The sequence below is a fragment of the Anopheles darlingi genome, chromosome 2 (genome assembly GCF_943734745.1).
Source record: "Anopheles darlingi chromosome 2, idAnoDarlMG_H_01, whole genome shotgun sequence".
Taxonomy (NCBI): Eukaryota; Metazoa; Arthropoda; class Insecta; order Diptera; family Culicidae; genus Anopheles; species Anopheles darlingi.
In genome coordinates, this window is record NC_064874.1 from 6,778,805 (window position 1) to 6,792,663 (window position 13,859).

General features: G+C 52.6%; 2 protein-coding genes across 2 annotated transcripts; one reads left to right on the forward strand and one right to left on the reverse strand.

Moving 5' to 3' along the window:
- Positions 1 to 6,432: 6,432 nt before the first annotated feature.
- On the forward strand, positions 6,433 to 11,382 carry LOC125951051 (mucin-5AC). The gene is made up of 3 exons (XM_049679561.1): positions 6,433 to 7,718; positions 7,791 to 8,711; positions 8,751 to 11,382. The coding sequence occupies exons 1-3, from the start codon at positions 6,433 to 6,435 to the stop codon at positions 11,380 to 11,382; spliced, it is 4,839 nt and encodes a 1,612-aa protein (XP_049535518.1).
- A 1,164-nt stretch (positions 11,383 to 12,546) lies between these two features.
- Positions 12,547 to 13,706, reverse strand: LOC125951211 (coiled-coil domain-containing protein 124). Its single transcript, XM_049679878.1, has 2 exons — positions 13,356 to 13,706; positions 12,547 to 13,293 (listed from the first exon to the last, which is right to left on the reverse strand). The coding sequence occupies exons 1-2, from the start codon at positions 13,509 to 13,511 to the stop codon at positions 12,811 to 12,813; spliced, it is 639 nt and encodes a 212-aa protein (XP_049535835.1). The 5' UTR covers positions 13,512 to 13,706; the 3' UTR covers positions 12,547 to 12,810.
- Between the last annotated feature and the right edge of the window lie 153 nt (positions 13,707 to 13,859).

Here is a 13,859-nt window from a genome sequence, read left to right on the forward strand (position 1 = left end):
CCGAAGACCGTCGTCGTCGGCGTCATCGTTGGAGAAATGTTGGTCACATCGTCGGGAGTCGGGCTTGCCGGGCCCTTTAGCGCCTTATTTAGTGCACCATGGGCTGGGCATCATGGAGCGCCATAGCGTGCACGACATGCTTTCGGTTCGGTTCCGGGTTCGTCACGTTCGTCCGGTTCAAGTCTTTCATTTTCATTGAAGCAATGAACGCGAAAGCGTGGGCCCGGTCGTCGGTCGGTCGGTTGCGGCCGTGTTTGTCCAGATTCTTCGATAGAAAATGAAAAGCGGCTCGAGCGAAGCGGTGCAAGTGGAGCATCGCCGGGGACACGGGTGTAGATCATGCGCGCAGCTGGTTTATCGCGGTAGCCGCTGCGTGTAGATCAATTGACGACACAGCCTGGCGGGGGGAGCTACCTGGATGGCCACGTATCGGGTCGGGTTGAATGAGTGCAGATCGCGGAAGAGAAGAAAGTGCTACCGAACGTCTCGAAGGGCAACATTGGAATGTATCGATTCATCTCACGTGGCTTGGTTGTGATCGCTTGTTTTGGTTTGCTTTGTCCACGATGCGTGGTGCATGATTTTCGGTGATTGTGTGGATCATCGAAGAGTCATATTTCATGGATTGCTGCTTTCTGTTAATAACTTGATCTTGATTAAGACAACATTTCTGAATAAAAATCATTCCAATTTCCAGAGCATTGTCCCATTTGTATCATTCGAAGAGGGATTTATGAACTATGAATACACTAATTGGCGAAAGGATGCCCCATTGTTATAAAGAGTACTGCGACCACCGAGCCGGTTCAAAAGACTAGTTATTTAATAGTTCTTTTGAATATTTAATAATTTAGTTGGAATGGTTAAACACGTCATGGCCCAACCCTCAAAGTCTTGGTAGAGCTAAACATTGAACATTGGCGTGCTGCTTAACATTGCATTTGCGAAACTACGATTTTAAACATTTTCCATTGCATTGCTAATTGTATAATTGTTTGAATTTAGACATTTGATTTAGTTTAGACATTTGATTAGCTTCCTCTCTGAAAAAAGAGTAATCCAGCTGAATCATTTATCATCATTTGATACTATGGACATCAACAACTAATACACAACAATCTATGCAAATGTTGAGCATTTTGAGACTGTCTGCTTTTGCTGCTCACAGACAGATTAATTTTTTTCTGCCATAGACACAAAATGCTTCCAGGTTTAACCTTCACTTCTCAGGCATTAAGAATTGCTTGATTCGATCCTTCTGAGAACTGTAACAAGAACATCAATTTATTCTTCGCTTTAACTACGATTGAAGAGGGAATGGTGAGGGAAAATACCATCAACTTCAATTACCTCTGATCTAATCAACCACCAACCGAATCCAAGGGGAAATGAAAAACGAGAAAAACGTTCTCAAGAAGTGCCCTCCCTTACTTTGCATTCCACCGTTCCAAGCTTCCTAACTAACCTACGTCGAATAATGAAAAAGTGAAACCCATTGGAATCAACTCCGATTAGAGCTGCTCGTTAGGGTTCTGCTTAGTCCGTTGCTTCGCTTAACGTAGCAATTACCCAAAAACTGCGCTGCTGCTGCACCTCGTTATAGTAGTTGTTTCGTGCATACTCATTACGCCGCTAGGCTCCATCCAACGCCATTCAATTCTCAGCATTTCACTCTACCACAAGTCGATCAGACTGAGTGTGTGATACGTCCACTAACGACACAACCAGCCCCGTCTTGGTGTGTCATTTGTAGTAGCGAGATTCGAGCTCCACCTCGAGTCGAGCGGGGCCAACCATCGCATTCCAATCGCAATGACCTAACCCCTCGAGCGGTCTGATGAGCTCGGGTGGGCGAGAAAGCGCGAGATGCAAACCGCGATAACCCAGACTACCGGAGCGCCGCACACCATCCGAAAATGGTTAAACAAATGGATGGACGAGGCGGAAATTACAGGCAGTCAGGCAGGCATCCAGCCAGCTTCGCACGCCACCCGTACTCGTCGTACATTCCGCATCTTCTCTTCTCAGATTCTCAGCACTCAACACTCCGACGATGCCGAGATGGATGGAAACTTTCACCGCGATAATCAGAATCACGGAACACGAGAGGAGATTCGTTCGTGGGATTGCGTGTTGTGCGCGAAAGCGAGGAGGGTAGAGGTAGTGGGAAGGTGGTCAGTGGGGGGGGGGGGGGTGATTTCGTCGATCATCCTCGAAGGTGCTTGGAATCAGTTTTGGTTTTTGTATTGTGGCCAACGCGAAGCGAATGACCTCAGGGAGCTCAAGGGATCACGAGATGAAAAGTGAAAACAACGCCGTTCTGGACGTTGTTCTGCCGCCGGGACACGGCAAGGAAACGAGTTTTCGATGATGATGCTGCAGCGTCAGTAACCTAGAACCGAGAACGCTGTCTGCAGGAGTCACAACTTTCACTCGACAACAACTTCTCCTAGAAGGGCCGCTGCTGCTGCTGCTGCTCCGATGATGGCGGCCGCTAATCAGGGAGAACCATTTGGTAAAAACCGGTTCTATCAGGCCGGCCCTTGGCTGGAATCCCAATAAAAATGTTTATTCCATTGTGCCAAGGCATCAACTCCAGCGAGGGAGAGGAGGCTTTCACGTCCGTTCCTTTGGAGTGAACCTTGATCTACCTCGATCCAACGGCCGGATGGACGTCATCACGAAGCCATCCAGCAACGGCAAGATGGCCAGCGCGATGATGGTTCACCTTGACCCATTTCATGCTTTCACGACGGGAAAGCCACAAGCGCGTCTCACCAACGAGCGATGATCGAGCGATCGCGCTCGCTCCATCAACATCTCATCTCAGAATCGAAAGCCCGAACCGGACACCGAAGCGCACCGATGGCGATCCGATCCGCGGCTGCGGTTCACGGTCCACGATCCGGTTCAGTGCGGTGGAAGTTTAGGGAAACCTGCGATCGTCACGCATCTTCACTGATCAAGTGATCATCGCTCGCTCGCTCATTCGGTCGCCATCTTGCTCAGTTGCTCGGTGCGTAATCATCGCCCGGGCACTAAACGATGGTCAGTCAACTTTCGATTCGCAGCGGACGGTGTCGGCGTCGTCGTCGTTGTCGTCGTCGGAGCGAGTCTCGATTCCGGGCCAAATGGTAATGCAATCCCTACCCTCCTCCTACCCGTTGCTGGTCTTTTACTTCTCCTCCTCCATCTCTGCAAACGTTTTGGACCGAGGGGAAAACGGTCATCATATCAGCCGTCAACCGGGCGCAGCAACTCTTTCGCTTGACCCAGTTGAGCGCCGAACATGGACGGTGGACGGTTCAACAGGAAGTCCGAATACCGAGCCGAAAACCACACAAACACAGACATGCGTACGCAGTGAAACCGGAGCATCGTTTCTCGCCGCGATCCGCTGTTAGGAATAGTAATTGGAGGGTGTCCAAACGATCATGATGATGATGATGCGGATGACGTGGATGACGTGGATGATGGTGGCGTAGTGCATTGATACCGTGGCCGTAGCCGTGAATTCATTAGGGTACGTCAGGTGCGTCTAGTAGAAGGTTCGATTCCCGGTGGGGATTCTCCGGAAATATGCCTCTTCTGGATTCGACATCGCTCTCCTTCTTGTGTGGGGATTATTTATGTTTCCCGAGACAGAGTGCCGGTGCTCTTCCGGCCGTTTAGATAAACGGTGATGCGGTGCCTGAAGCTGGAAATCACTTCCTTGGGGAGGGGATTAATTAGAGGATTCATGGAGCGGATTGACATCTTTCTCTGCTCGGGCGAGCTTACCGTTCGGGGTTTCTTTTCGTGGGAAAAGAATTGGCCTGGAAGCTAGATCCATTTCGGGACCTATTTCGGGGCCGGAATTTCAGTATTTTGTCTACACGGTAGACGAGGGAACGTCGATCATTTCGTGACCTCTTCGTAGGCAAGCAGCAAGAGAATAGAATCTTGGATTCAATCAATTAGTGCTTGGAGTATATGTGTTCGATGTTTCAGCATGTTATGAATCTATTTTTCATTTGAAAAAATTATCTATTAATCAGTATCTGTTCCAAATATAGTATTTTATGAGTATTTTGACAATATTAGATCTCACAGCCTACTTTTCATTGTGAAATTTCAACTGATAGTCGAAGTTCGAATCAAAATTCTAATGGTCAAAGTTTTCTTAACTCTTCCGTTAGTTTTTTTTAACCATATATAAGAACGAACAAGCCGTTAGCCCTACATTTCTGTTAGTTATGGATTGGCAATTCGTAAACGCTTAAATTACGATAAGCGACGAGTTCTATCACATCTCATGCTGGCTTCGTTTCCAAATTTTTGTTCTCAAAAGTTAATTAACAAATCAACGAGGTAATTTAATTCCAAGAAGACATCTCACGGCCCGCTCGAAACATCTGTTTAGTGGTATGATATTTTTTTCAAAATTCTTGAATCAGCTATCAGTTGCTTCACTTTCACAACCACTTAGTGCTGTTTGTTCCTATCCTAACTTTCTACCATTTGTGACCTTCAAAATCCTCACAAATCCTTTCAACGCAACCTTCCTAATGACCTTATGAAGAATCTTCATCATTTCTCCAAGCAGAATACGCAAACGAAAGGCGTTAACTTAATTGACACCTTCAATACTTCACCCTCCTTCTTTTGCCACGCCGTGATCGAGGGGAGTGTAGCTTTCACTCGCGATTCTTCGCGACAAATAGTGGGCTGTTCGTTGTCGTACCACCTCGTATCGACATACCACACCTCAACCCCCCCGAGAAAGACCTTCTTCACATTGGAATGCCTTCCAAAGTAGCCACAACGCTCCGTACAAACAGTTCTCGAGCGGAAGGAGGTCACCTCCCGCACTGTCGCTAGTGGACAGAGCGAACGTTACATCCTCCCGCAACCCATCCTGCACGCGGAATTTGCCAAATAGAAATATCGATTTCATATTTACCGCTAACCGAACCTGGTGTGGCCGCTTGGGGCGGCTTTCCCAAATTCGTCACGTTCGCCACCCAAATACCACCGCACGGACGCACCGCTGCCGGGACAGACCCGCCCAATTAACATATTATGCTGCGCCACGAATCGGTTTTTGGCCACCGGAGAACGAGGTCTCCTTGCGGCCAACACCACCCGGGGGGCATCGCGGATCGATGATCGTTGACGATGATGCCGCGTCAGGTGTCAGCTGTCCGTCAACGTCCTAATCGATGTTCTTCGGCCGGGTTTACTATTCCACGTGCGTTCCACCGCCATCGCCGTGACGTGAGGCCCTTCATTCTTTTCGGAACTCGGTTAGCAGGTTACCGAACGGTAGATCGCGATGACGTAGTTGTCCTCCCGCCCCGGCGCGGGAGGTATCGCCAATTCCCGGGTTCGATTGATCGATTGCACGGTAAGGGATTTATGCAAATTATGCTGCAACTCACTTCAAAAGTCCGTGTTTTTTTCCCACTTCTTTGGCACTCAGCTTCTTTACATTCATCATGGCCTCGCGTGAGGTTCATCATCGTCGTCGTCGTCGTCGTGGTAGTTCTCAGACCCCGGGAGAAAACCATTGTGTGCCTTTCTTTCACTTTTCATTTGCTCTCGCGGGGCGAATGCGTGTTGCTGGCACCACAATTAGTCCAGTCTGCCGCTGATTGTTTGACTGACGACTCTCGGAAACGATAACACTGGAGAGAGAGAGAGAGGAAACGGGGAGGTGGACAATTTCGTGGAAAGGGAAAACCCGTGGTGCCGCCACCGCAGCAACCACCGAATGGAAAGCGTCGAGCCGTGGTCTGTCGCACATTTTCACGCAATTGATCTGGCGCTCGATTACCCTCGTGGCGAGCCAATTGACGGCCGTGATCGTGATTAGCGTCCGTGTGTGTATGTGTGTGTGTGGTCGTATTCGATACTGATTGAACGCATCGTCAATGTTCGAATTTCCCTTTCAATGGCGGGCCGTGCTAATGGTCCGCTCCGCAACATCATCATCATCATCATCTTCTGGTGCGGCTGCGTGCGTCGTGGTTTATGTGAAAGCGAAAAGTGCCATCCAGTGGGTGTCGACGAGGGTGGAGGCGTGTACGAGCATAGAGAGCTGGGAGGGGGGCATGTAAATTTGGTTTCCGGGTCTTTAGAGGTCTGGCCGCCTGGCCTGGTGGTGAAATCGCGAACAATGATCACCGACTAATGTGCGGAAGCTGTGCGTTCGACTAATTGGAATTTGGCAGAAAAGCGTTCGGAGGATTTCCAGTTTGATTTCTCTAGAGAAAGAGAGAAAGAGTGAGAGGGAGAGAGACAGAAAGAGCGAAAGATGAATAGCGCACTTGATTAGAGGATTGGATTGTTTGATGCTTTAACTAAAGTTGATTCCTCTTATCATCCATTTCCAGCATCACCAGCACCAGGAGCAGCAGCAGCTGCCGCAACTACAGTCAACAGCCTCGAAAGATGAACCAACGGAGGGACTTCGTCGTGCCGAGGAGGCTCTGGTTGGTGGTGCTGCTCGCCATCGCTACCACCACGAGCGATAGGGCCCGTGCCTACAACTTCGACGATGATCTGGAGGATCTGATTGCAGAGGAATCGAACGTGGACGAGGAGCTACAGCTAGGCCCTGGTCACGCGGTACAGCTCCTCCCCTCGGACGTGTTCAACGATGGCAAACCGTTCTACGTCGAGCGTGATCCATCGACCGGTGCGATCGATTTCAACCACAAGAAAACGGTCAACCAGCTGCCGACGGACGATCGCGGCGGTGATGGTGGTGGACTGGCGGGACTGTACGGCAGCAAGTTACCGTTCGGTGCGTCCACCAAGGAAAGCTACGTGAGCGATAAGAAGGACGTGATCGTACACCATTCGACGCCCAATTTCCACGATTTCCTGAACCTGCCCAAAATGTACTCACCGGAGAACTTTGTCTCCATCTCGAGTTCGTACGCGAATCTGAAGTATCAGGGTATCAACAACAAGGGCTCCTCCTCGAACCATCGCGACCAAACGTTGACGCACATTGTGGCCGCTACGTCGGCCACAACGCCAGCCTCGACGACGACACACGCGACAACGACCACGGGTGCACCGGCGGCATCGACGAAGCACTTCTTTAACCGTCCTCAGTACAGTCCAGTCGGTCGACCGGGCGGAGGACCTACCTATACCTATCCCGTCACATCTGGACGTCCAATCACGACGTCGAGTACGACGACAACGAGCACAACGACGACGACGACGACAACGACGGAAGCTCCGATAACGACGACGGAAGGACCAGCGTCGAGTACGGTGAATCCGCAGAAGCAGCAACTGTTTACGCGCTACCCTTACAAGAGCACGATCAAGAACAAGTATCTGGAGACATCGGAACAGACGAGGAAGAAGTTCTTCCTTCCCTCGACGCTCGCATTGCCAGGACCAACGACAACGACGACTGAACGCGCACCATCGACACCGATGCGCTCCTCGACCTACTATTCACCCTCGGTGCGACCACACTGGCCAACGACAACGAGCACAACGACGTCGACGACGACCACGACCACCGCAGCACCTACTTCCACACCACCTGCCAATCCCGTTCGCTTCGTGGACGACTCGATCGAACAGCAACAGCAACAACTTTCCGGTGGATCGAAGATCAAGTTTACGATGCCGGCGCTCAAGTACGAGGGTTCACGGCCAGCGCCGTTCCGCCGTATGCCAACGCCTCATCCAAGCCAACAGCAACACCAGCAGCAACAGTTTGGCGGTCAATCGATCGAATTGCCGAAGAATCCGGCCATCATGTCCCTGTCGGATATCTTCAGTACGCTCGAGCAGAAGAAACGTCTCGAATCACAGCAGGCTGCGGAGAACAATCGTGTCGAGACGGTCGAGGAGGACGATGAGGCGCCAACGACAACGACGACACCAGCGCCTACGATCGTATTGTTGGACGATGCGGCCTACCACCGAACGACACCGGGAGGACCAAAGATTGAACAATCGATCGATCTGTCCGATCAGTACGTCCGCTACGAGGTACACCAACCGCCACCACCGTTCTCCGGTGCGTCAGTTCCAATGCGACCACCACCACCACCACCACCACCGCAGTACGGTCAATATCCAGTCCAACAACCGAACGGTCATCGTCCACAGCTTCCACCGCAGGTAATGGATGGTGCAGCCGGTGGTGGCCAGTACGTTCGCTATGAGGTTCAGCCACCGCAGCAGATGAATGTGGTCAAGTTCGGTTCGGTGCCGAGCATGAACAACGTTGTCATCAGTCCAAACCAACACTCGGCTACGTTTGTGCTGGGATCGCATCAATCCGTTGGAAGCAGTAGCAGCGCCAGCAACAGCGGTAGCGTCGGCCACGTCGGTGACGGTCTTGGTGGGGGACACTTTGTCGGTTCGGTATCGCAGGATTCGATGCAGGCTGGTGCGTCGGCGGCAGCGCTCAGTGCGCCGAGGCCATCGTACCAGATGGGACAGGTGCTCGACGAACCGAACGAACAGGCCGCCATTGTGGGATCCGCTTCGGTGAGTGTTCAGGTGAAACCCCAGGACATCATCAAGACGACGAGCGTCCGGTTCCCGAGCGAATCGGATGATCAGTACGACAACGCACCGATCATCAGTGGAACGCACAAGAGTGAGGTGTTGCCACCGAACGGGCATTCGGCACCGGTCCGGGGACCGGACCAGATGTCGGTCGTATTCCCACCAGCTTCGTCCTCTTCGGCGTCTTCCTCGTCGTCCTCCGTTGATCTGGAGACGGGCAGTACGTTGCACGAGGTGTCCAATCGGATCGTGTTCGATTCACCGTCGCCACCGGCCGAGACGCTCAACCGGAATGAGCTAAACATCGCACCGAACCCGAACTATCCGGCCGATTTGCCGGAGCAACTGACACCACCGGTACAGCAATCGACGGGTGGTCCGGGTATGCAGCGTCCACCGCGGCCACCGGTCCCATCGCAAGGACCACCATTCCGTTACAGCGAGATCCAACGTCGTCCAACGTATCCGAGTGGTGGTGGTGATCGCGTACGGCCAACGCTTCAGCTACCGAACATACTGCCCCAGTTCCGTCCGAACGCCAAGATATCGCACGGTCATGGACCGTATCTGAAGGAACCCGGTACGTACCGCGTTCCGGCCACGGGTATGCTCGTCAAGACGGGTCCTCCGGCACTGCGTAAACCGCCTGGTTCGACGTTCCGGATACCGGCACCACCGACACGCATCATGACCCGGCTCGGTCCATCGTCACCCAGTCGGCTACCGACGGGAGGACCACCGGTGGCATCAGCGGAACTGGAGAATCGCCGCTATTACCGCCTACCACCACAGCCACCGGCCATGATCAAGGATCGTGTCTACAACATTCAACCGCCACGTCTACAGCCTCCTCCTCCGCCTCCTCCAGCATCACCAGCCACAAGCGGAGCATCGTCACCGCAACCACCACCGCAGGTCAACGGAGTGTCCGAGCAACCGAACGAACCGCTCGAGGACAACGAGTTCCACCGTAATCCACCGCAGATCCTGAAGAACATCCTGCGGGACGAACTGAACCAGCAGCGGCCCAAGCTCGAACCCGTCGTTACACTCCAGATGCTGCAGTCCAAGAAACAATCGACGGCCAACGGTCCGAACGGGTTCCAGCAGGCGGCTGGACCGGCCGGAGAGACCGGTGAGCAACCGGAGAGCTTGCCGTTCGTTGGTGCCGCATCGTCTGCATCACCACAAGCACCACCACCAGCCCTTCGATCGGCCCATCCGATGGCAACGGCACAATCCGAGAGCAAGGATCGACCCGTGTACGTCGTGTATCCGGTCAAGAGTACGGCGGGTGGTGTGCGACCTCAACACGCGGCAACCGATGCACTGATCGGTCAGCAGCCACCACCGATGATCATCAGCCCGGGCACCGAGTACCAGAACACACCGTTCTCGATCGCGTCCCACTTCGAACAGGAACCGATCCTCGGGGCCAAGCACAAGAACCGTCATGGTGGGCATGCACCGAAGCCCAACTTCCCCTACAGCCTGGAGAAACCGGATCCGTTCGCGTTGACGCAGCAGACACTCGGCGATCATCATCACCAGGCGCCAGCGCAAGATCTTTCCGATGGCGCCGCGCTCACCTCGGAGTACAATCTGGGCGAGGAACCGACGGGTGGCCAGCAGCAGCAGCAGCAGCTGCAGGCGCACCAGGATGATCAGGATTTGATTTCAAGCAAACTGCAACGTTTCCACGGACTGCAGCAGGTCAACGGTGCCTCGGGAGATAGCACACCGATCGCGATCGCCTACACACCGACCGAATCACCGAGTGTACCGGATCGAACCGGGGCGAACAACATGCGCTACAACAAGCCGGCCAACGGTGCTGGGGCCAATAGCTATCCGTACTACTCGGTGTACGGTGAAACGCAAACCGAGGTGTCCCATCTGCGGATTGACGATGTGGACGAGTTCGGTAATCCATCGCGACGGTACGAACAGAGCTTCCAGGCACCGTTCCAGGCTAGCATTAGTCTCGATCCGGTTAAGGTAACCAACCCGTACGAGGGTTGGGCGGTTGTGACGTCCTCGCCGTTGCAGCAGGCCATGCAGCTTCAGCAAAACCCCAGCAAACCGGCGGCAGCACCGGTCGCGACGAAGCTTGTCGGGCTGGAACCGGTAGCGGCGGCACTAGGTGCTGGTGAGCTACAGAATACGATCGATCGATCGGACACTTCATCGACCGGAGCGGAAGAGGAGGAAAGGGATCAGGAACAGGGTGCCGAAGGTCATCAGAAAGCGTCGATCGTGACACCGTCCTCGTTCGATCCGAATAGCTTCCAACCGGAACTGCAGGGTGGCTTCCGGCCGATCTACGGTGCGGACATTAAGCTGAGCGAGCAGCAGAACCCGGATCCACAGCGATCGAGTCTTGCGGATCTGTTTGCGGTCGATGATGCAGCGACGCAAGGGGAGCAACATTCGGCCCCGGAGCAGCCAACGACGGAAACGGAACGACCGCTTGCGACGAAGCTACAGTTGGTGACAAAGGACAGTAAACTGGCCACGGTGGCGTCGTCGGCGGTGAAGAAGTCACCGGAACCGGAAGAACATTCCGAACCGGCCATGGACCTCGATTTGGAGGCATTTTTCGATCAGTTCACCAAGGACTACGAGGATGAGGATGGTGGCGAGCTGGACGATGTGACGATGAGCGATGAGACGAACATGACTGGTGGTAGCAGCGAGCAGCGAGCGGCCGCGGTTGGCGAGAGCCGCAGCAGTAAGGTGACAATCGATGCGGAGAGCAGCAGCACCGAGAAGGCCAGTGCAAGCACGGCATTGGTAGATGAGACGACGACCAGCGCTGTGGCCGGTAGCAGCACGACGAAAGCGACGACGTGAGGGGTAGTGGAGGGCCTCCGAACCGGACATAAGCCGGTCAATGTGAAGTTTAGCAAGGTACTAATTTCCTCCCAAAAAGGGAGGTCACTGACTCGTACACTTCCGCTTCTGCAATGGAAGATTCATGGTATTCAAATACTCTAACAACCCTTACACAGGCACATCTCATGGCAATAGACCATCCCGCACACTGGACAGACACACTATCAACGCCGACGCAGCGAAAACCGAATCTTGAGTATCTAATGTTAAGCTAACGCGGTACGGGGCGGCCAGCATCCGTTCGTGGTTCCAGTGAAGATGGAAAAGAGGGGTTTGGGGCACGTTTGGGGTGCATCCTGCACCGTGCTAGTCAACGGACGGATTCCACTGGGCTGCAAAAACGCCTGCGAACGACAGTCATAAGAAAGGACGACGCCAGAAGCAAAATGCAATGTAGAAGTGTAGAGACAAGCAAGATATAGCGCTCTGGTGGGCTTAATATTGGATACTTGATAAACGATGGACGAAGGTAGAAGATGTACCTCCCCTCCCGGAAGAATCCGAATTTTCCGCCGACATACACATACACACAGGAACAGTCGAAGGGCGATAGTGCACCACGTGGCAGTAGGAGAATCGTAGAAATACGTGGTTGTAGTGCATCGAACGTCGTCTGCAGCCTTCTTAGGTCGCGCTGCTAGACTGCTGCGATTTAATTTATTTATTTATTTAAATTAGCCGTATAGCGTATTGAATGGGCTATGCCTTAAGGGAAAGAGACATTAAGCTCGTCCGCGAGAACATTGAAGCACGTCGTGTAGAGATATTAAACCAAGCAGATTCACCATCGGGTATGGGAATGACTACCCTAGATGGGAAGACATGTAGACAGTAGTGTAGAGAAACAGAGAGAGAGTGGTAGTGTATTAGGGTGTTTTGGGAATTCAAAATAGCATGTGGTGAGCTGGATCGCGCATGCGATGGAACCGCTCGACACGGCTGCCGGTTCTTCATTAGCCAGTAAGAGCTGCTTTGATAATAATTTTGTAGGACATGCGTACCGTACAAGCGGTCGTGCGTATTTCTGTAAGAAAGCGAGATAAAAGAGAAACAATAAAATAATTTATGAAGAATGGCATGTGGCAATTTCTTAAGACAGCATTCAGATGACAAAATGTACCATAAGTCTTAGACTTGCAGTTCACGGTTTATTTAGATCATTTCGAGCACAAACGCTGCCCTCTCGTTGGTACGGGACCGCAGCACAGGCAGTGCCATCGGATAAGAGCAGCGCCTGCTTACCATTTCGCAATGAAACAATGGATTTCTTGAGCTCGGAGAATGAAAATTGTGACTCGACGTTGATTGCACTGGCGCACAGCACAGCACCGCGAAGTATAGTTCATCACACAATCACACCTGTACCGGACACCGGCCGCGGGGTGTTCAGATTTGGTTCATTGGATTCTCCGGTGCCTTCTGCCAGTTCTTGAAGATCATCTGCTTCAGCTGCGAGAGCTTCAGCGAGGGATACTCCTGCTTCAGTCGCACCAGTTGCTCCTCCTCGTACGCCTTGTACGCGGCCTTCATACGCTTCTCGGGATGTCGATCGGTACCACCTTCCCCGCTCACGCTCAGCACCGCGATCGCCTGATCGATGGTTTGGGCTACCTCCGTATCGGCCATCACCCGGTTAAGGTTTTCCTCCAACGGTGCCACCTTCGGTTCTGCGATGGTCTTGGGCGGGTGAGAGCTTAGCGTTTCAATCGCACGGTTACGCTTCTCGACCTCGGCATCGATCTGCGACCGCGTAATCTTCTGTACCGACACCTTGGCCGTTGTCTTGATGGAGTTCATCTCCTGCTCGAGCAGTGCCTTCGTTTCTGCCTTCTTCCGTGCGGCTTCCGCTTTACGGCGGTCTTCCTCCTCCTGCGAAGAAACGAAGAATCCACTTTATATTCAATTCATCCGCAATCGGTCGGTTGAGCTACCTTTTGTTTCTTTTTCTTCGCTAACTGCTTGTCGTCGTCCACCCAGAGGGCATCTTCGGCAGCCTTGGCCGCCTTCTCGGTCGCGGCTTTCTTGGCATCCGCCTTCCGTTCCCGGGCCTCGGCGGCTTTCGGGTTGATTCCCATCTTTTTCGGCATCCTGCAGCCGGTGTCGCTACGTGGCTAAACGTTCACAATCCGCAGCTACAATTCACGTGGTGTACCCTAAACACAAATCATTTCCGTTTATCCGTGAACTGACTATCCGTGAAATAAGGATTTCCCACTTTTTAGAGAGATTCCGGATTCTTAAAACGCTGGAAATCACAAAATCCTAAAGTTGTTTTGCGAGACTTGTTTATTTTGTTTTGACAAGAGAAAAGTCGAGCAGAAATATTCGAGCAATACTTCGAGCTGCTGCATCATCGAAATTTGAATAACCGTTGCCCCCACGTGGTCGACCGTTCAATATTCTCGATATTCCCAAAAGACTAGTCATGGAAAGCA